The 22,992-nt window shown below is 42.3% G+C and overlaps 1 protein-coding gene across 1 annotated transcript in view; it reads left to right on the top strand.

Moving 5' to 3' along the window:
• The first annotated feature begins 1,437 nt into the window (after positions 1-1,437).
• The window catches only part of KLHL7 (kelch like family member 7), a 36,742-nt gene continuing 15,187 nt past the window's right edge, over positions 1,438-22,992 (top strand). The window contains exons 1-7 of the mRNA XM_006138353.4: positions 1,438-1,976; positions 10,416-10,518; positions 11,544-11,637; positions 13,497-13,621; positions 14,310-14,485; positions 16,885-17,059; positions 19,387-19,529. Coding sequence (XP_006138415.1) covers positions 1,857-1,976; positions 10,416-10,518; positions 11,544-11,637; positions 13,497-13,621; positions 14,310-14,485; positions 16,885-17,059; positions 19,387-19,529 — 936 coding nt within the window. The 5' untranslated portion in view covers positions 1,438-1,856. The remainder of the gene's footprint in view (positions 1,977-10,415; positions 10,519-11,543; positions 11,638-13,496; positions 13,622-14,309; positions 14,486-16,884; positions 17,060-19,386; positions 19,530-22,992) is intronic.

Below are 22,992 nucleotides of genomic sequence, written 5' to 3'. Positions count from 1 at the left end.
CATGGTACACTTACATCTTGAATACTGAGTGCAGATGTAGTCACCTCACCTCAAAAAGATGTCTTGAAATCGAAAAAAGTTCAGAAATGGGCAAAAATGATTAGGGATATGGAAAGGCTGCCATATGTGGACAGATTAATAATACTGGAACTTTTCAACTTGGAAAAGAGACAACCAAGGGGGCATATGATATAGGTCTATAAAATCACAACTGGTATGAAAAAAATTGAATGAAGTTATTTATTCCTTCCCATAATACAAGAACTAGGGGTCACCAAATGAAATTAATAGGTTGCAAATTTAAAACAAACAGAAGGAAGTACTCCACACAACACGCTGTCAACGTGTGGAACTCCATGCCAGAGGATGTTGTTAAGTCCAAAACTACAACAGGATTCAAAAAAGAGCTAGATAGATTCATGGAGGATAAGGCCATCAATGGCTATTAGCTAGGATGGGCAGGACTGTTATCCTTAGCCTTTTCAGAAGCTGGGAAACAGCGATATGGGTAGATCACTTGATGATTGTTTAGTCTGTTCATTCCCTGTGGGGCACCTGGCATTGGCCACTGTCAGAAGACAGAATACTGAGCTAGACAGACCTTTGGTCTAACACAGTCGGGCCGTTCTTATATTCTTATCTCGATTTGTCCTCCACTATGGTCACTATCACCCAAGTCAGCTGCTATTATGAGATTTTCACCACTTAGGACCAAAATATCAGAAGAATAGAGCTCATGTTCTTTTCTGGGTTTGATTTTGCTCTGAAACTAAAACTTTACAAACAGGTATTTGCATACCCTGATTAGTGTTTTTTGAGGCTAGATTAAAAAAAAGGGAGGAGAGCTAAGAAGGAGCTACCCTAGTTCTTAACCTTTGCAGGACAAACATGATTGAGACTACCATGTGGCTATTTCCCTATCTGCAGGGGTGCGGTGCCAAGATGCTCTGGGCTGGACTGGTGAGTGCCCAAGTAGTGACTTTTTCTTCTTCTTCCATAAAAGGCAATAGGATGTGGATTGTGGGAGCTGGGAACAAAAACCGTTATCAAAAACTAGTTTTTACCTCTCCCCGTAACACTGCACTGCCTCCGAAGCTCTGCAGCTGGCAGTAGCTCAGATAGCGCGGGCTTTGCAGAGCGACTTTCCCAGCCCGCAGCCTCATAGGCGAGCACACACCAGCTACATTACGACCGACCCTGCCTATAAGGGACCTCAAGACAGCAACAGTCCCGCCGGCCGTGCGCGTGCGCCCTCCTTTCGCTCGCCCCTGTTCATAAACCAATCACATGACCCGTTCCGCCTCCTGCTCCTTTGTTTGTTTTTCTCCGGAACGCCTGAAGGCGACGGGCGTTCCGGAGAAAAACAAACAAAGGAGGGGCGGGGCGAAGAAGACTAGAACGAGACACCGCGCTGTTCTATGACGTCATTGTGCGCCGGTCCGCTCGCCTTTGAGAATTATGTAGGATACTCCTCAGGAGCTCGCGTTCTACCTATGGAACGCTGGCAATAGATGTATCGCGCGCCCCCAGCCCCGGAGCGCTGCAGACGCGGCGGGCCCTAGGCTGCATTCCCAGGAGTCTGCGCTACGGGCTGCTTGTCCCCGCGGCTGCTTCTGGGGTTCGATCAGCCCTGCTGCTCCGGCTGCCGCGGCAGGTGGTTACCCAAGCGGCTCGCCCTGTGGGCTGCCTGGTTGCAGAAGCAGCAGGAAATTCTGCGACGGTGCAACCTCCTCGTCAGTCTGGGATCTTGGCTGGGGCCGTTGGGCTGTCTTATAATTTGCTTCCATTGGCTGCTGTGCATGGGCCTGTCTGGGTCCTGCAAGCCCTTGTTTTCTTAGTGGTGAGAGGAGGGGAGCATGGCAGCCTCTGCATCAGAAAAAAGCAACAAGAAGAAAACAGAGAAGAAACTTGCCGCCCGAGAAGAAGCTAAGCTGCTGGCGAGCTTTATGGGAGTCATGAATACCATGCGAAAACAGGTAGGGCAAGAGATACAGCTTGAAAGAGCAGAACGTTCTTTGTTCTTTCGCTGTTTGTGATGAAGTCTGCCCTAAAAGAACCAATGTCCAATGTCTAGTAGGAAACTTCACCACCCCTCAGTCTCAGTAAACTGATCTAACCTTAGGTTTCCTAGTAATTGTAGGTAGAACATGTCATCGTTAGTCCTCTGTTTTTTGATACACGTGTGGTCTTTCAGTGGCTTCACTGCTAGCTTTGAATATAACACATTAAGCTGTACTTAAGTAAGCTATCCAAGGTCTGAATTCTTGTTTCTGTTTTACAAGCACCAAGACTTTAACTTTCCCGAGGGTGCATATCCTATCAGATGTTGAACCGAGAAATCCTGCAAACCCACTTGTATTTCCTAGACTTTTATCTTTAATACACGAGGTATCTTCCTGCCTATATGTTGATTGCCAATACATCTTTCAGTGGTACTTTGTTAAACCACTATCTCCTCTTAATTAGTTTAGTAGGACATTCACCAATTCAGAGTTTGAGTCCAGCCAAAGTTAATTTCTCAACTAGGCTTTTGTAGTATCCTTTTATTAAATGAGTATGTTCATATAGAATAATCTAGAGATCTTGTGGCACTTTTTTAGGAAGGGATTTTGTCCATCCCTATTTAATCCATGTACATACTGGTTTTTGATAGGAAGATGTCACAAAAGATACACAAATAGTCTTAACACCCAGCATGCTTTGAGCATTATAAAAAATAATAAATAATTGCTAACATACGTATGTGGTGTGACATAGTAAGCATCCTCATGTATTGAAAGTTCTGTTATTGTTATGCGGTGTTGCTGATACTAAAACAGGAAGAGTTACTGTAGTGGGTCCACTTTCTTATTTGAGGTTTTCTTTGCAGTAAGCCAAAAAGTCAAATATGGATAGAGGGCTGAGTTATTTTGGTTGAAACTGTACTAACACAAACTTCTTTCAGAGACTGTTGAAATTGAAGTGGATATGCACAGTCAAAGTCTTTATGCCTGGTGTAGACGGAACAGGTGATGGGTATTTTTAACATGTATTCATCCACTGTGGAGAGGAAATACAACTCTTGCCCATTAAATCAGTTGAGATGATTCTGCTAGAACTCAGGTAGCAACTTTACAAATAAATTCACCAAAATGTTGTGTTTCGTGTGCAACATGGCTGCTTACTTCAGAAGCCCATGCTCATGTTTGTAGCCTGATCGATACTACTGAGTCTGTCTCTGTTCTTCTGAATTGTTGTATGCTGGCTCGAGCCTTGTCTTCAGGTTGATCAGCCTCCCAGGCCAATAACCTGATGGGCAGCCAGGTTGCCTGTCACTTGGTGAACACAGTTTCATTGTCCAATATCTTGACTCTAGAACTGGCTTTCTGATAAACTGTCAGAGTTCATGAAGTGCCACTACTGGGGAAAAAATTAACCTTTGCAAGTTTGGTGCAAGAGCATCCAGATAACTAAAACGATTGATTCCCTGATGCAAAGGAAGACCTATTTCTTTTTTCTGTGAGGAAGTTAATCAGAATCTATATAAAATGTAGGACAGGAAGAGACCTTGATAGGTCACCTAGTCCAGTTCCCTGTACTGCTTCAGGACTAAGTATTAGCTATATCAGCAGTTCCCAACCACCGGTCCGGGTACTGGTGGTGGGCCACCAACTTGCTGAGCAACACACTCTGCCAGGCCACGCCTCCAGCTGCTAATGAGCCCTTCCTGCTGGGGAACTCCATTCCCTATAAGTTGCACGCTTGCACATGTACTAAACATTCTTCTCCCACCCTCCCACAGTGAGTGGCATTGCAGGCTGTGTGCCGTGGCTGGAGCCTGCCCGCCGTGAAGCTGTTCCTACTGTGGCAGTCTCATCATGGCCCTAGTTCCAGTTCCAGCTCCAGCAACAGCCATGTGGCCCATCCAGTGGCCCAGTGTGCTGAGTAGCTGCCCCATGTCCTTTCTGTTGCAAACAGCATGTTTGGGACCAGGGAGCAGAGTTTTCATGGCCATGAGCGGCCTTTATTGATACCAAGGAGGATCAGGTTAGAGGCCCCAGAGATCCGGGCTGGCTGTCTGCAATTTCTGCCCCTCCTCCGGCAGGGTCTGGCTTCCCCCACGGGGTCTCCCCTGCTGGCTCTGGCCTACACCACATGTTTGGCCGCTTCCCATGTTTGGCAGCACCGGTCAGAGTTGTGCGGGGGAAGCCTGGCTCCTTGACTCAAACCAGCTGATGTCAGCGGGGCTAGTACCACTAGTACCACCCAGCTATTAGATGGATGCTGTGAGCCCGAGACGTGCATGGACTGAGTGTCTCGGCATCTCTAGGCCCTGACTGTTAATGGCCTGTGGAGGAACTCTTGAGCCACCAGAAACATGGTTAGTGGAATTTGTGGGCCCCTCTATAATCTGAGGTGGGGCCAAAAATGAGGGATCCAGTGTGCGGGACAGGGCTGCCAGTGTGTGGGATAGGGATGGGGGTGCAGAATTTGGGTGGGAAATAGGTTACAGGAGCAAGCTGGGGGTAGGTGTCTGGCCAGGAGGGAGGGGTCAGGAGCAGGGTGCTGGTGGGGGTCTGGTCAGGGGGCAGGGGCAAGGTGCTGGTGGGGGTTTGGGCAGGGTACAGGGGAGTCTGGTTAGGGGGCAGGGTGCTGGTGGGGGTTTGGGCAGGGGGCAGGTGGAGGCTGCTGATGGGGGGGGGGGGGTGCGGGGGTTCTGGCCAGGGGTCAGGTGCTTCTGGGAGTCTGGGCAGGAGGCAAGGTGCTGGGGCAGGAGGCAAGGTGCTGGGGTATGGTGCTAGAGCACGGGGCAGGGTGAGGGTGGGGACAGGGTACTCATGGGGTGGGGTCTGGCCAGGGGGAGGGGACAGGGACAGCTTGAGCTGGTACCTGGGGATCCTTCAGCTGCACTCCAGGTCTCAGGAAGCATGCGGGCTGCTCTTCCACTCCCCCAAACAGCCGATGCACTTCCTGAAAAGCCGGGTCTGTCATGTGCCGTCAACTTCCTTCCCCTTGCTGCCTTCCTGGGGTCAGGGGAGTAGGAGTCCCAGGACTGCGCCAGCTCCAACTGCTCAGGAAGTACGTGCCCTGTTCCTCCACTCCCCACAACAGCCATGCGCTTCCTGAGCAGTTGGAGCTGGCATGGTCCCAGAACTTCTACTCCCTCTTCCCCCCCATGCTGCAGGAAGCCGGTGCTACCTCCATTGTCGCTGGAGGTAACGTCAGTGGGGGCTGCTGCTTCGGGGTGGGAGAAAATGGGGGAGGGCCTGAACCTTTCATAATCAACTGGTCGTGCCCCCCGATTGACCAGTCGATCACGATCGACGGGTTGGTGACCACGGGTCTAACCTATACTGAAAAACTTCCTGTGACAAGAGATTCCACAGTCTCCCTAGGTAATATGTTCCAATGCTTAAGAAAAACTTCCCAACTGTAAGGGCAATTAACATCTAACCTAAATCTTCCTTACTGCAATTTAAACCCATTACTATTTGTGCTGTGCTCACAAATGAAAGAGAACAATTGATCACCCTCCTCCTTGTAACATCCTTTTATGTATTTGAATACAGTTACTGTGTCTCCCTTTTATTCTTCTCTTCTCCAGATTAAACAACCCCACTTTTTTTTTCAATCTTCCCTCATGGGTCATGTTTTCTAGACCTTTAACCATTTGTATTGCTCTCTTCTGGACTTTCTCCAGTTTGTTCACAACTTTCCTCTAGTGTGGTGCCCAGAACTGGTGACATTACTGTAGATGAGGCCTCTTGTGTCTTGCTTCTGCTAATACATCCTGGAATGCTCTTTGGGTTTGGCTGTTTTGTTGTTTTGTTTTGTTTTGTTTTGGTGACAGTGTTATATTGTTGACTCTTATTTAATTTGGTATCTATTATAACCCCAGATTTTGTTTCTACCGTATTTTGTCTCAGGCAATAACTTCCAGTTTTGTATTATGTGCATTTGAATTTTCCTTCCTATGTATAGTACTTTGCATTTGTCCTTTTTAAATTTCAGCCTGTTTAATTCAGACCATTTCTCTAGTTTGTCAAGATCATTTTGAATTTTAATCCCTTCCAGAATGATACCATCTACGAACTTTACAGATGTACTCTCTATGCCATTAACAAAATTATCTATGAAGATGTTGAATAAAACTGAACTCAGGAAAGATCCTTCTGAGACCTTAGTCAATATGCTCTGCCAGCTTGATTATGAACCATTGATAACTATTCTGAGATTAGCTTTCCAGTCAATAGTGCACCCACCTTATAGTAGGTTTGTCTAGGCTATATTTCTGTAGTCTGCTTATGGAGAAGGTCTTGTGAGACAGCCTTACTAAAAGTGAGATATCTGACATCTACTGCTCCCTCTACCCCTATTCACAAGGCTTGTTATCCTGCCAAATAAAGTTATTGGTTTTTTGTTTTGTTTTTTGACAAATCAATTTTTAGCTGTTACTTATTTTCTTCTGAGTAAGTATAAGTTGATTGTTTGTTTACTCCGTTATTTTTCTGGGTACTGAAATTCAGATGGCTGGGCTATAATTCCTTGGGTTCACCTTACTCCCCTTTTTATAGTTACGTACTGTATTTACCCTTTCTGGTCCTTTGGTATCTCAAAAATAATCACTAGTGGCTTAGAAATCTCATCAGCCAGATCCTTAAGTATTCTAGGGTATATTTTATTAGATCCTGTTATCTTGAAGACATCTAACTTGTTCTCTTCCTATTTTATCCCCAGATTCTACCCCTTTTATGTTGTTGTTCACTATTTTAGTCATCCAGTCATTGCTAAATATCTTTGGTAAAATCCAAAACAAAACAGGCATTTAAGACTTAGGCCATCACTATGTTTTCTGGAAGAACATATATCAGTGTTCACATCACATGCCCCAGCAGTACCCAAGTAACTACAGTTCAAGTCTCAAGTCGAGTCTCTAATGTCACTTTTGAGTCAAGTCCCAAGTTGAGTCTCAAGTCTTAATTTAAAAAATGTCAAGTCACTTTTGTACAAGCCATCAATATCGGCATTTTCAGACAATTTTTTCACCAAGGCGATTTAACAAAATTAGCAAGTCTCAAGTCACAAACAATGAACCCGAGTCGAATCTCAAGTCAAGTCACCTAGGCGACTTAAGTCGGACTCGAGTTCAAGTCGTGGGACTCGAGTCAACAACTCTGATGTCTACAGCAGTTATTCTGGGGGTGGCCGTGCCTGGCGGTTTGGGAAGGCAAAGCCTTCCCCCACCTAAGCCACCAGATGCCCTGCCTCCCCATTAAAGTAAGGTAAAGGTTTGGTTGTGGGGGGGGAGAGAAGGGAGGGGAGGCCAAAGCGCTCCTTCCCCTCACCCCCACATAGGGGTATTCATAAAACCACACTGAAAAAAGACAGAATAACCAGCCAGGTGAAAGGGTCTGGTTGGGAGTGCCACTCCCCCCATCCCCGTCTGGGACTGCCCCAACCCTGAGCCTTCCACCCCTCGGTGCCTTTCGGGAAGATGGGAGGGCTGCAGCTCATATGGGAACGTTGGGAACATGCTGGCTGTTTCACTTGGTCAGGGAGTGAGGGGAAAGTAAACAGTTAATTTCATTCCTCAATCTGGTTGGGGAGTGAACAGAAAAGATGAATTTGGGCCTACCCCAGCCCTGGGACATGCATTCCCACCCCAGCTGTGCCCACTGGAGCAGCAGCAGCTGTGGAGAGATGCCTCTCTCCTGTTTCCAAGCTGCTGTGCTGAGAGAGGGCTGAGAGTCCTCTTTCCCGGAGGAAGCCTGCATATTGAATCCTTCATTACCAATCCCACCCCAGAGCAATGATTTACATGAAAAATAAAAAAAAATTAAGGACCCAAGCAATGCTGGGTGAATCTTCTACTGTTATACTTTAGATCAGTAACTAGTTTAACCTTGTTTTGTGCTATGGCCTTTCTGATTTTTTCCCTACATGCCTGTGATGGTTTCTATTCCTCCTTTGTAATTTGATTGAGTTTCTACTTGTTTGATTCTCCTTTGAATAACAGGTCATTGAAGATTTCCTGTGTAAGCCAACATAGTATCTTACCATACTTCCTGTCTTTCCTGTGCAGTAGGATAGTTGGCTTGTTGCTTTTAATAATGTCTCTAAAAACATGTTCCTTCAAAGGTGCGCGGCCACATGTAAAAAATTCTAAGCCCACCCACCTCCTTCCCAGAGCCACGCAGCAGCACTCACCTTCCTACTGGAAGACGAGCGGCGTGGCTGCTCCCAGGGCTGGGGAGTAAATGGAGGCAGGGACAGGGCTGCATTGGGAGGTGGCTGCTTGGGCAGCTGCTCCAGTGGCTGGAGCCACATTGGGGAGCAGCTGTTTCTGCTGCTGCCGGGGGGCAAGGCTGTGTGGCAAGCTCAGCAGGCAGCGGCTGATGCTGCTGCCGGAGGCCGAAGTCACAGCCACGTGACAGACTTGGCAGGCAGCTGCTGCTGGATGCCGAGGCCACCGGGGGTTGGGGCCACAGGCGGACAGCTGCCACTGCCAGCCGGGGGGTTTCTAATGCCATTAACATTAATTTTCCTGGCTCAAATTGTAAACTACAACATTTTTATTCCTTCTTTAGCACACTTAATTTTAAGATAATAATGACCACATGATTATCATATGAAGAATAAGAAAAGGCACCAAAAGGCTCTTTCCTATACCAAGTTCTGCCTGGCAAAAGTATTAGGGAGCCAGTTATGTTTTTCTCATCATCTGGGTTGAACTTTATTTTGGCAGCACAGATTAGAACAGCTAGCACCAGAAGATTATCAGTGAAAACTGCAAACCCATGTGCAAGCCACTCCTCTTCTTTACTTTCTCTACTCTTTCTCACCCCTCGAATACTGCTCCTATACCAACGCCATGTAAAATTGTGACAATACCAGACAGTTGCATCAGCTGAAAGTAACCACATAGAAGTGGAATTCTCAGCTAGCCAGAACCAGCTGCTTTCTGGGCCCCACTTTGCACAGGGATGGCAATTTGTAAGAAAGAATCTGGCCCTATTAATTAATACCAAGTTTACCCAGACATTAATGCAGGGCCTCAGACAGCAGAATTTCTGCCCTGGAATTGAGGTGTCAACCTCTCCTCTGTAGAGTGTCCTTGTGCAGAGAAACCATCTAATTGCTTACCAAGAACAAAATTGCTTTCAATAATCAATAAAGAATAAAATAGCTTTGTAATATATCAGCAAAGCTGAAACAGAGGAAATATACAAAATGTCCTTTTAAAAAAAATGATTTGAAGGGAGGAAAGGGAGGCATTCTAGAATGTAGAGCTGAATTACAACAATGCCTCTAGCTGGAATTTGGGAAACGACAAATTACATAACAGATTTCGGGAAAAAAAGATTTCCATCTAGGTATTAGAGAGGAGAACAAAAATGAACTTCATCTTGATACTTTAACATCCTTTACTTTAGTTCTGTAATTTTAAAAAACATTTTATTTTTTTCAAATTCCAAGATGTTAGCCTTTAATGTGGATTAATCCCTGTATTTTTAGACACAGTGGTTTTGCTGGTCTCCACATGTAATTTGAAGTCTGAATCTTCCCTATACCATAACATCTTAGAAGAAATTGTATCCCATTGGACCCATAGTAATTAATAACTGTTTAGATTTTAAACTATCATTGTGTTTTCCCTATGTCATTTTTGACTATGCACTCTTCCTTCTCCATATTGATGGGTTTAACTTTCTTGTAATAAGGGAACTTAATGCTACTGAAATTCTAATGCTACATGCTGTATATCCTTATGTTCCATTGAAGTCTTACATAAGTCAGTTTTAATGTTCTTAATGTCCATCTTAAATGAATGCCAACTTTAAATCTATTCACTTGTATATATTCCACCCCCACTCACTAGTCTTGCCCCAGCAACTTTTCAAGTTTCACAGTTGCTTTCTCTCCTCATCACTGTGTGAAAGATCACACAACTGGGAGAAACTGACTAGACCTAGGCAGTACTGTCAAAACATACCAGGAAACCCAACTGTGTAAAAAGAAAACTTTTTCAGAACTGTGAGATTACATGTTACTTAGACAATGGTAGATAAATATCATTTATTTGTGAAAACTCTTAAACTGACAACTCTTTTAAAAACATCAACTGGTTTGTTTTTGAGTTAATGCTTCGAGGTTCCATTTGTCTCCAGTATAAAGGTGTATTATTGTCTTGCTAAACAGAGTAAACCAAGATTGATACTTAAGCCTTAACTTGGATTGTCCCACCTTTGTTTGACATATTTAAACTACTAATTCTTCTTAAGTTTCGTAGTACGATGGTTTTTACTTCACCTTTATGTGATGAGCCTGCTGAAGAGCACAGAAAGCAATTGATTTCTAAAAACTTCTTCTAAGATAATATTGTGTGTGTTTCTCATGAAGTTGATCTTTATTTTTTATTTTGTTGTTATTATCAGAAAACTCTCTGTGATGTCATTCTCATGGTCCAGGAAAGGAAGATCCCAGCTCATCGTGTTGTGCTTGCTTCAGCCAGTCACTTTTTTAACTTGATGTTTACTAGTAAGTCTTTTCAAAATTGCCTTGTTGTTAACCTTTTTATTTTAAAAGCTTTTTGCCGTGGGTCTCTGTTTAAGAGCCAGTCTCTATTACTTTGTTCAATCAGAGAGAATGCTCTTGTACTTTCCTCTCTCCTTAATTTCTGTTCTTCCCCCATGAGTCACTGCTTTTTACCCCTTTTATCCTCTCTTGGGGCTACTCATGTGATTAAGGCCTTGTCTATAGTTACTTGAAAGGTTGAATTAATATACACAACTCTAGCTACATTAATTGCATGGCTGGAGTCAACGTACCTTCATTCGTCCTTCACATTCTCCATAACAGCATCAACAGGGCACTCTTGGCATTCAATTTAATGGGTCTTTACTAGACCCACTAAGTCGAACTCCGAAAGACTGACCGCTGCAACGTCTATCTTCCTGGTAGTGAAGACATGGCCTAAGTATCTTCCTTCATCAGAGAGAAGGCATGTGAGAGAAAATATTTTATTGGACCAACTTTTCTTGGTGGAAGAGACGGAGACAAGTTTTCGAGCTACACAGAGCTCATCTCAGGTCTGCGAATATGTATGGCTAATAACAGACATTTTGTCTGTTCTTGATTTTTTTTTTTTCTTGTGAGTCTTTTCATAATGCAAGAGGTTTTTTTTATTGTTCCCTCCTTTCTGCTTTCACCACTCTCTCAGCACCTTCTACCATTAGGCACTTGTTTACAGAAATGTGAGTTTCTTTGGATGAGCAGTATCTTTTCAAAGTTTAGTTGTATAGTATTTATGTCAAAATGTGACTGTAATATACAAAAGGAAAGTTATTATTGGACTATTAGCAAGCTTTCATGATAGAGTATAAATTAGTTTTGTTTTTATTTTAAAAGTTCCTATGTTTGAATATTTAGATTCTGTAAATACTCCTCTTGGTGGTGTTTGGGTTTTCCCCTTGGCATAGTTGCTTTACTGTGGATTTTTTTCACTAATGGATAAATAATACTCAGTGATACACTCATGTAGTTCTATTTTACTTTTATTGCAGCAAATATGCTTGAATCAAAGTCCTTTGAAGTGGAGCTAAAAGATGCAGAGCCTGACATTATTGAACAGCTTGTGGAGTTTGCTTATACGGCAAGGTAATGTGTGATTTTTAAAAATGTCATTTTTGCCAGGAGGTTGACAACTTGTTTATGATAAAATCTCAAAGAAAAAAATGCTTGTGTAGTTCAGTGACTTGTTTTTAATAGCTCCTTATTTCAGTCTTCCTTAAAATCTGTTAACATCTCTGTACCATTGTCATTCAAATAACTACTTCAACTAAAATGTTCATGTATGCCTGATTCTGAAAACACTTATACATGTATATCTTAAATAGGGCTTTGTGTGTGTACATCTACGCTAGGAGTTGGGGTATGATTTCCCCTCTTCGTGTGAACATACTCATGCTAACTCTCATCTGAGCTGTGCTGAATACAAGCTGAGTCAAGTTAGACAAGTACATGTACATGAGCAAGGAATCACACCCATAATTCTAGGTGCAGACATGGCTTAAAAATGTATAGTTAAACTCTAATATGTATATGAGATCAGTACCATAGTGATGTAAATTTCTCAAATCGTTTTTCCATTGTTCCAGTTTAGGAACTTTAAAAAAAAATAAAAATTTATAATTGGCAAGTTTTTGGCTTTTGTTTCTAAATATACATTCCCAAATGCTTAGATGTGCTATTACTAAACGGAGTCGCAAAACATCAGTCTGAAAGCACCTAAAGCTGCTTTATATTTGCATCTATGAAAGAGACACCAAAGGCTCTGATCCTGCAGTCTGTTCTCTGTAGACAGGGACCCTCGCATGCACTGTTAACAACAATGGAGCTCTACATGGGCGCTGGTCACTGGAGTCTGCCTATGCAAATTAACTTGCAGGACAAGGGGAAATGGTTCTAGGCTGACTAAATATGACTTAGTGGACCACAAGATGGAAATCCAGAGGAAATCTGTGGCCCATTGGGGTTCCACCTACAGCCTGTGCACCCTGTCTCTGCCCCTTTTCCCCCCCTGCTTCTCGCGCACTGGAGCCCTGCACATACCTACTTCTCTCTCTCCCTCCCAGCTTTTTTGGAGTGCCATGAATTGGCTAATTCATGTCCCATCCCTGCTTCTCCCCCTGCTTGAACACTGCAAATCATCTGATTCACAGCGCTCCAAAAGTGCTGGGAGGGAGGAGGAGTAGGTAAGTGCACGGCTCAAGTGCCCCAGTGCGCAAGAGGGGTCAGGGCTTGCTTTTCATTCTGTTCCCCGGATTACCAGGGAGTGAGGGGGAAGTACTTGAGAGGTCTTCATGGAATGCAAGGATTTTCCCCTCACTCCCTGATAGTCCGGGGAATGGGATGAAAAGCAAGCCACATCCCAGAGCACACGGCTCCTGCTCCCCCTACGCTCCCAAAATGGCACCCTTTGTAGAGAGGGAGTGCATGAGCCGTAGGTGGAACCCCAATAGGCCGCATGCTGGTGCAGGTTGCCCACCACTTATATATGAAGTTTACAGAACTACCTATCAGTATTTCTTTCCTCTTCTGCTTTTACATAGTACTTCAGTCATCTGGATTGTTTATATGGTGCTTGGGGTGACACTTTCTGAAGAGATGGCCTGTTCCTTCAATCTGCCTCCACTTGTATAAGGGATTGTACAGAAGAGGGGTGCAAGATCAGGCCAATACAAATCTCCGAATGTTAAACATCATCTGTTAGAATTAAGAATCAGTGGTTCCGACTTGCCTTATTTGCTAATTGCTATACAAGTATTGGTATTTGGGAGGGGCAGGAAAGGGCCAAAGGAAGAATACATCTCATACTTAAATGGAAGGTAAAACTGGCTAGGGAAAGCATGGGGAAATAAATTTGCAGATCTTTTTGCTTAACTTTGTTTAAATGTTTCAAACAACAGTAGCTTTATAATTTGTAGTGCTCATTTTGTACTAAATGTGTTTTGCAGAATTTCCGTTAATAGCAATAACGTCCAGTCTTTACTAGATGCAGCAAACCAATACCAAATAGAACCTGTGAAAAAAATGTGTGTGGATTTTTTGAAAGAGCAGGTGGATGCTTCAAACTGTCTTGGTAAGAGATTTCTTTAACAGGAGTGCATCATTTTAAAGGTATTCTTTGAAAAATGCCATTGAATATTTGAAGCTGGGTATTTCTTTTTAAAAGGTGACAGACTTTGCACAGATCAATATGCCATAAACTTTTGAGACTTCACTTGGAAGCTTGTGAACTGGTTATATTACTAAAAACTTACCCACCCAGATCAACTTGTTCAAATTTCAGTGTCGCATCTACAAACAGTATTGCTTATAAAGTTCAATAGATTTAAGTACAGGATCCTGTTTAACAGAATGAAGTTTATAGTCTCAAGTTCTTGGCACTTTTTGAGGAACTTATTTTGTTTCCATTATAAATTGAGGTTCCTATTTTATAACTAGCTCTGCCTGTGCAAATACCTATTAGAGTGGTCCAATTACGGGCTTCTGCATGATTTGAAACTAAGAACGGAATACCATTGGTGGTAGCAGTGGTTCTCTCCTTTCTTTCCACTGAGGTAGATCCATAAGTTAGTGTTTACTTCAGAAGAAGAGAAGCATTCAGCTCTTGAGTTATAGATGAATTATGTGTAAAACTGTGTGCTATGTAAGTAATAAAAATACCATAATTCTAGAGATACTTACTCCAATGGCATATATGAAAACTTCTTGCAGTACAAACTTTGGGAAAAGTTTAACCCCTTTTTTTATTCCCCCCCGTATAGGTATAAGTGTATTAGCAGAATGCCTAGACTGTCCAGAACTGAAGGCCACTGCAGATGACTTTATCCATCAGCACTTCACTGAAGTTTACAAGACAGATGAGTTTCTACAGCTTGATGTTAAACGTGTGACACATCTCCTGAACCAGGACACACTGACTGTAAGGGCAGAAGATCAGGTAAGACTCCAGTTTTCTTAGTACAGTGTGCCTTCTACCAGCTAAATACATCAATTAAAAGGTTTAAATGCTGACTTAAAATGTATTACATTGAATATTTCCATAGTATTAATAATATCATCAAATAATTTATGAGCCTTGGTCCAGAAATCTGTCTAATTCAGAAGACCCAAGGCAGCATTTCAGTTGTTGGAAGCTGCGTAGTTGTGAGGATCGCTTTAAGGAAATAAGAGGGGGATTATGGAAAGCGTTCTGTCTGTCTAGCTCCGTATGTGATCTCCATTGCCATAGTTAAAGTTAAGTCCCAGGTATTTTTAATAAAAGTTACAGACAGATCACAGGCAATAACAAAAATTCACAGAAGCCTATAACCTGTCTGTGATTTCTATTAAAAATACCAGGTGGATGGGGAAGATTAACACTGGGAGCTCCACTGGGGTCTGACCACTGGCAGCTACAGTAGGCTGAAGCTGAAAAAATCATGGAGATCCACTGAAATCACGGAATCTGTGACCTCCATTGCAGAATTCTATCCTTAGTCATAGTATGTGAGCTGAATTTGAAGAGGAGTCGGTCTAGCTAAAATGGAAGAAATAGTCAATTTTCAGGAATAGAGACAGGTGACTGGTGGTGTCCCCCAAGGATCCTTACTGGGATCCCCGTTCAACATATTTATAAATGATCTGGAGAATCAATGAGGGTAGAAAAATTTGCAGATAATACTCAACTCAGTATAGTTAAGAACAAAGCAGACTGTGAAGAGCTTCCAAAAGATCTCACAAAACTAAGTGATTGGGCAACAAAATGTCAAATGAATTTTAATGTTGATAAATGCAGACTAATGCACATTGGAAATAATAATCTCAACTATGCATACAATATGATGGGGACTAGTTTAGCTATAACCACTCAAGAGAGAACTATCCACAGTGACTCCAAGATATCTGAAAACATCCACAGAGGCTATGTCTAGACTACACTGATCTATCAGAAAAAGGCAAACTGCATTCCGTCTACACTGGGCCAAATTTCAGAAAAGCCTCCTCTTTCGGAAGAGCCTTTCTTCCACGTGGAAGGAGGAAGACAGGACTTCCGAAAGAGTGAGTCTGCTCTTCCTCAAAAAAAAAAAAAGTAGAAGAGCAGATGCGTTCTTTGGATGCGGCTAAGTTTAGAGGTATCCCGGAAAAACCCTGTAGTGTAGACATAGTCTTAATGTGCAGCAGCAGTCAAAAAAGCAAACAATGCTAAGAATCATTTAAAAAGGGATAGAGAATAAGAAGAATATCTTATTGCTTCTGTATAAATCCCTGGTACACCCACATCTTGAATACTGGGTACAAATGTGGTTGCCTCATCTCAAAAAAGATATATTGGCATTGGAAAAGAATCAGAAAAGGGCCACAAAAATTAGGGGGTTTGGAATGGTTCCCATCTGACAAGAGATTAAAAAGACTGGGACTTCTCAGCTTAGAGAAGAGGAGATTAGAGGGTGATATGATAAAAGTCTATAAAATCATGACTGGTATGGAGAAAGTGAATAAGGAAAAGTTATTTACTTGTTCACATAAGAACTAGGGGTCACCAGATGAATTAATAGGTAGCAGGTTTAAACAATCAAAAGGAAGTTTTTCTTCATGCAGCACACAGTCCACCTATGGAACGCCTTCCCAGCGGATGTTGTGAAGACCAGGACTTTAACAGAGCTCAAAAAAGAGCTAGATAAATTCATGGAGAATAGGTCCATCAATGGCTATTAGCCAGGATAAGTATGATGTCCCTAGGTTCTGTGTGTCAGAGGCTGGGAATGGTGATAGGAGAGGGATCACTTGACAATTCCCTGTTCTGTTCACTCCTTCTGGAACATCCGGTATTGGCCACTGTTGGAAGACTGGATACTAGGCTAGATGGACCTTTGCTCTGACCCAATATGGCCATTCTTATGTCCTGAGCTGAAGGGTGAGCTACAGTTCAGCTCAGGCTGTAAAAAATGTTGTGTAGGATGGACAAAAAACCTCTAAGAAAATGGGTATATGAAGATTTAAGTTGCATAAATTGATCTGTGTTATCAAAGGAAACTTACTACCAAACTGTCTAGAGGAGGAGGTGGGGAGGCATTGTCATCATCCATGCCAGCCCCTGCTCAGCCAATGCCCCTTCCTCCCTGCATCAGGCTGCTGCAGCTCCCAACATCAGCTCCGCAGGCTAGTCCCTCCTGACCTGGGAGTGGAAAAGCAGTCAGCAGACAAAGGTGAGGTCTTGGAGGGAGAGGTGGTACAGAGGAAGTTCCAGTACTTCTTCTGGAGTATCTGGTCTTTATATATTACCAAGTTGTCAACTCCTAATTCAGCTACACAAGAAAAACTGGTTTGCAGCTTTAATTACTTGTGTTTGTTCTTTAGGTTTATGATGCAGCAGTCAGGTGGCTGAAGTATGATGAGCCTAACCGCCAGCCGTACATGGTTGATATCCTTGCTAAAGTCAGGTTTCCTCTTATATCGAAGAACTTCTTAAGTAAAACAGTACAAGCTGAGCCACTTATTCAGGATAACCCTGAATGCCTTAAAATGGTGATCAGTAAGTTGCCTCCCAATTGTACATTTTAATATTTTGTATAATAAGTTTAGAGATGTAATTTTTTTGCTTTGACAATTGCTTACTTTAATATGGAATTGTTTTCCACTGTATTTTAGTTTAGTTTAACTATAACAATAACTGTATTCCTTCTAGGCTGTCTCGTTTAGCTGAAGTTGATTAGCTGCTTGTCAAATATCAGTAGCACCAATTAGTGTGCAACAGATATAACGAGAAAAGAAATGAAAGTTGTTGGTAAATGATCTCAATGTAATAAGTAATGAAATGTGGCTTCTTTTCAAGATTATTAAAGATAATTGGGAGGGTTAGTGCACCTTTGAGACTAGCTAATAGCTTTAATTTTTCTCAAGTTTACATTGGAATTAATAAGAAATGTTTGTCAAAATAACTGACTCTATGATCCTTCCCTAGGTAACTTAAAAAAATTAGACCTATGCTCCACCATCTCTGGCAGTAATGCAGACTGACAATTGGAACTAAAGATACAGCACTCTAAAGTAGGGGTGTTAAAAAGCAGTTTTATTTGTAAATGTATAACTGCTGAAATTGTCAGTGGTTATGCATGGGGGAGGCAGCTGGGCAGGAGCTAATGGACCCCCTCTCCCTTCCTGTGCTACTGCCTCTGATACCAGTGGCAGCAGCGTGGGGAGGGTGGGAGTGGGGCATCAAACCAGTTTGATAGCTTTCTTTGATAGGATATCAAACCTTGTGGATAAAAGGGAGAAGCGGTGGACGTAGTATGCCTAGACTATAGTAAGGCATTTGATAGCTTCCTGCAAGCACCGTCTCCTCCAACCTGCCCCCCTCACTCTGCTGCCTCTCATACAGAGGCAGCAGTGGTGGGGTGTGGGGGTTGTGCGTAACCATGAATGTTAACTGAGTATTTAAACCAGGGTTTCCCAATTTTATTTGGCCATGGAACCCCTTAAAAAAAATAAATGCCAGGGGAAATTGATCGACAATGGGGAAAAAAAAGTAGAAAAACTGTCAAGCAAAAAAAAAAAAAAGCCAGCCCTAAGACTCCTTGAAATGGCAGCTCTAGGCAACCATCCAGCTTGCCTGCCCCTAAGACAGGGGGCTGGGGGAGTGATCGAGTTCTCCCAGAACCCTTACTTCACTTAGGAACCCCCGGGTTCCATGGAGGAAAAACTGATTTAAACTATCACATCCCTATTCTAAAGTGCTAAATGCAATATCTCTGACAATCTCAGAGGGGTAGCCATGTTAGTCTGTAACTTTAAAAGTAACGAGTAGTTCTGTGGCACCTTAGAGACTGTGTATATTTTTGTTGGTATGAGATTTAATGGTCAAAACCCACTACTTCAGATAAGCTTGAGTGGTTTGAGTTTATTTAAATGAATACATTAAAAAGAGAAAATGGGAAGGGGACAAATCCATCTACCCCTCCTTCCTGACCTGGATTTCTAATGCGGTCCCTAAAACTTCATCAAATGCCAGTGATGAATGCAGACATTCATAAACATCCAGGTTTTTGGAAAGAAAATCCAAGTTTAACTATTAGCCTTCAATTACTGCTGGAATAGATTACATGGCATTGCTTTATAACCACATACAGCCATTCTTTTCCTGCTAACAAAACTTTCACAAACTGAATCTTGCAGAGTGCTGAATGACCTTTACTCTCAGTGAAGCCAAATGGAGATTAGAGCTCTTAGTATAAAGCAGGGGTAGAGTTGAGAAGACAGGTTATACCAGAATATTTCCTAAACAGATAGTAAAGTAAGTGGTTGAATTATCTTTGAAAGGTCTTACAGTGTTGTTACAAGTAAACTGAGGTTTTAGGTTGTTAAAGAGGAGGGGAACACAGACCGCTGCCTCTCCTTAGTGTTATTAGCTGGAAACTAAAAATAAGTCAATTCCTCCCAGTATATTTGTATCCCCCTACGATGTTGCTTGTTGGGTGTCTCTTTTCTTACATTTCTATTCCCAGTTCTGCCTTTCTGTGCATGTTCCTTTCTGCCAGTTTCCATGAGTCAGATTTTGGTTATGCCTTTAAATGGATAGATTTTTTTTGACTGGATTGGAGCATGCAGGTACTTTTTTATCTTTGTTCTATTTTGACATTGCAGGACTTGTCTGGCATGGATCCCTAAACAGGGTATTTTTCCTATCCCTGTGTTCTATATATTCTCTCCTAAATGGAAAAAATGATAAATCTACTTTTGACTCAGAAAAATATTCAAGAAAAAAGCTGGATATTTGGAAAACATAGCTTGAAATTTGTTGCTCTGTAACTACCATATGCATACCTATCTGTCGCTATACAAATTGCATGGATTTCCTTGTAGGTGGAATGCGGTATCATTTGCTGTCTCCAGAGGACAGAGAAGAGCTAGTAGAGGGCACGCGGCCGAGAAGGAAAAAACATGATTACCGCATTGCCTTGTTTGGGGGATCACAGCCACAGTCTTGCAGATACTTTAATCCAAAGGTAAATCATTATGTCAGAAAACATTCAACATCTTTGTTGTAATTTGCATTTGTTGTAGTGGTGGTAGAGTCATTAACTGAGCACTGATGATGTACTTGATGCCAGGATTCATCACCCTCACTGTTAAAATGTGTGTCTTATTTCGGACCTGAACTTGCCTAGGTTCTGGTTCTTGTTATGCCTTTCTTCCTAATTAAAGAACATTTTAATACCCAGTATTTTCTCCCTGTCAAGGATAAATACACTTTAATCAAGATGCCTCTGTCTTTGTGATAAGCTAGATAGACTGAGCTCTTCAGGTCTGTCACTGTAATACATTTTCTCCTTAAATAATTATTGTGGCCCTCTTCTGCGCCTTCTCCAGTCTTTCAGCGTCCTTTTTAAAATGTGGACATCAGACCAGTACAAAGTATTGGTCTCATCGATGCGGTGTACAAAATCAAAATTGCCTTTCTACTCCCTAGCATGCATCTCCGAGGATGACATTAGCCATGTTTGCAACAGCAGCACTCTGGCAGCTCCTTTTAAGTTGTCCACTTAAGAGTTTCTGACTTTCAGGATGTAGTCCCCAATACTCTAAATATGGCCTGCTTTCCTTGTTTCTACATTGATCACTTTGCATTTGGCTGCATTAAAATGTATTTTGTTTGACTGGGCCCAGCCACCCAAGTAATCCAGGTTGCCCTGTATGACTGCCTGGTGCTCGTAATTTACCATTCCACCAATCTGAGAATCATTAGAAAATGTTATCAGCAGTGATTTAATATTTGCCTAATACCCAATTCCTTTATGGAATCCCATAGAAACATCCCTATTCAGGGATGATTCTCCCTTGATTGCTTTTTTAGAACAACCAGTTAGCCAGTTCTTAATCTGTTTAATATGTGCTTTTTATTTTCATATATATATATATATATATATATTGGTATAATGACATTTTTATGTCAGTTACTGATAAAGCCAAACCACACGTAATTTCTCGTTCATTACGTTAGCATTGTGGTATCACCTAGACATCACCAAGCAAAGATGAAGACACCAGTGTGCTTGGTGTGGGACATGCACACGGACACAGTGTTTTCAATCTAAGGCTCTGATCCTGCAAAGATTGGCACATGTGCTTTATACTTTGCCAGTAATCTCACTGAAATCAGTAGGACTGCTCATGGTGAAATGGTTAGGCATGTATGTAAATCTGTACAGGATCTTAGTAAAGAAAACAATGATATGATGCTTGATGTACTCAGGCTTGATAGAGAGTAGTCCTTCATATTTAACTTTACTGCAGAGACATATCTTGACTCCTACATTATTTCCGATCCAGTAATTTGGAAGGGGAGGCTATTTGGTGAGAAGTAGCATTGCCTTCAAAGAGAGTGAGTGAGTATCTTTCTCAACCTGTAATTCTTTGTTTTTCAATATTAAAATCCACCATCCCTAAGGAAGGAATTTCAGAGGGCAAATTACAAAAGAATTAAGTTCTGTGTTACCAGCACTATTGGGAATGCCCTCATTCAGCAAAGTAGGTGCTTAAGTACTTTCCTGCATTGAGCTCTTAAAGCATTACCATTAAATAAACCCATAAAAATCCCAATTAGTGTCTTCTACAGGTAATAACTGGATCATTGAGTCCCATATTGCTATTTTCTTATTTTGGGATTTAGCTGCTGTTTAACCCTGGAAATCTTGTGTTTCTGATTCATCCCTTCTCCAAACTAGATTGTTGAGTAGTCTCCTTGGAATAATACTAAACAATGTAATAGAGTAACAGCATGGTAGTTGCGTGACAACTGCTATTCTAGGAGATAAAATAGAATTTAAATCTCACAAAAGTGAAGAAAGTTAGGGCTAAAGGGACACAAGCAATTTCAAAATATGACACATCTCCCTAAAATGTTTTCTCTAACGGTGTTAACATTAACAATTTTAAGTAACAGGATGCAAAGCATTTCTTTCAGCTTGTTTATTTTGTACACCAAGTGCTGCCAAATGCAGAGTTTCTCCTGTACAGACTGCTGGTCAGTTTTCCTGTTTCTTATTTCCTTTGTCATAAAACGGAGAAGAGGAAAATTATTTAAAAACAGAAAAATGTGATTGCACAACAGGGGCAGAGAAATTAGCTGGCTTTTTGTCATATTGCTATCTAGTCAACTAAAAATGTCCTTTTTAAAGTTAAGTTCAGCTTTTCTAGATTCACCCTGGCTAAGGGCTCCTATGATGCTTGTTGTTTCCTCACTAAAAGGGGGAATCCAGCTATGTAGACACTCTTCTCAAACCCTTCGTAACCAATACCCCCAGCTATCTCCGAGACACTACTGACTTCCTAAGGAAACTACAAAACATCGATAACCTCCCCAATAATACCATCCTTGCCACCATGGATGTAGAAGCTCTATATACCAACATCCCACATGAAGACGGATTACAAGCAATTAGAAACACTATCCCAGAGGACACTACTGCCAACCTGATAGCAGACCTATGTAACTTTGTTCTCACCCACAATTATTTCCGGTTTGAGAACAACTTATACCTCCAGATCAGCGGCACAGCCATGGGTACACGCATGGCCCCACAGTATGCTAACATCTTTATGGCTGACCTAGAACAACGTTTCCTCAACTCCCGTCCCCTTTCACCCCTCCTCTACCTACGGTACATCGATGACATCTTTATGATCTGGACACATGGCCAAGAAACACTGGAGATATTCCACAGAGATTTCAACAACCTACACCCCACCATCAACCTCAGCCTGGACCATTCTACACGAGAGATCCACTTCCTGGACACCACCGTACAAATAACAATGGAAAATTAGACACCACTCTCTACAGAAAACCCACCGACTCATACAGTTACCTACATGCATCCAGCTCCCATCCAGAACACACCACACGATCCATCGTCTATAGCCAAGCCCTTCGATACAACCGCATCTGCTCTAACCCCACTGACAGAGACCAGAAGCTTCAGGATCTCTACCAAGCATTTATAAATCTCAACTACCCACCCAGAGAAACAAAAAAGCAAATTGAAAGAGCCAGACGAATACCTAGAAACCATCTACTTCAAGACAGACCCAAGAAAACCAACAATAGAACACCACTTGTCATCACCTACAACCCCCAACTTAAACCTGTCCAACACATTATCAATAAACTACAGCCTATATTGGAACAGGATACCATACTCAAAGAGGCTCTGGGAGACAGACCCATAGTCTCCTATAGACAACCACCTAACCTCAAGATGATTCTTACCAACCACCACAGGACATACCACACTAATACCAACCCTGGTACCTTCCCTTGCAACAAACCCCGTTGCCAGCTTTGTCCACATATTCATTCTGCTGATACCATTATTGGACCTAACCAAGTGAGTTATAAGATCAAGAACACATATTCCTGCGCATCCAGAAATATAATCTACGCTATCATGTGCCGAAAGTGTCCGTCTG

The sequence above is a fragment of the Pelodiscus sinensis genome, chromosome 2 (genome assembly GCF_049634645.1).
Source record: "Pelodiscus sinensis isolate JC-2024 chromosome 2, ASM4963464v1, whole genome shotgun sequence".
Lineage (NCBI taxonomy): Eukaryota > Metazoa > Chordata > Testudines > Trionychidae > Pelodiscus > Pelodiscus sinensis.
This window is presented reverse-complemented; position numbering and strand designations above follow the sequence as displayed.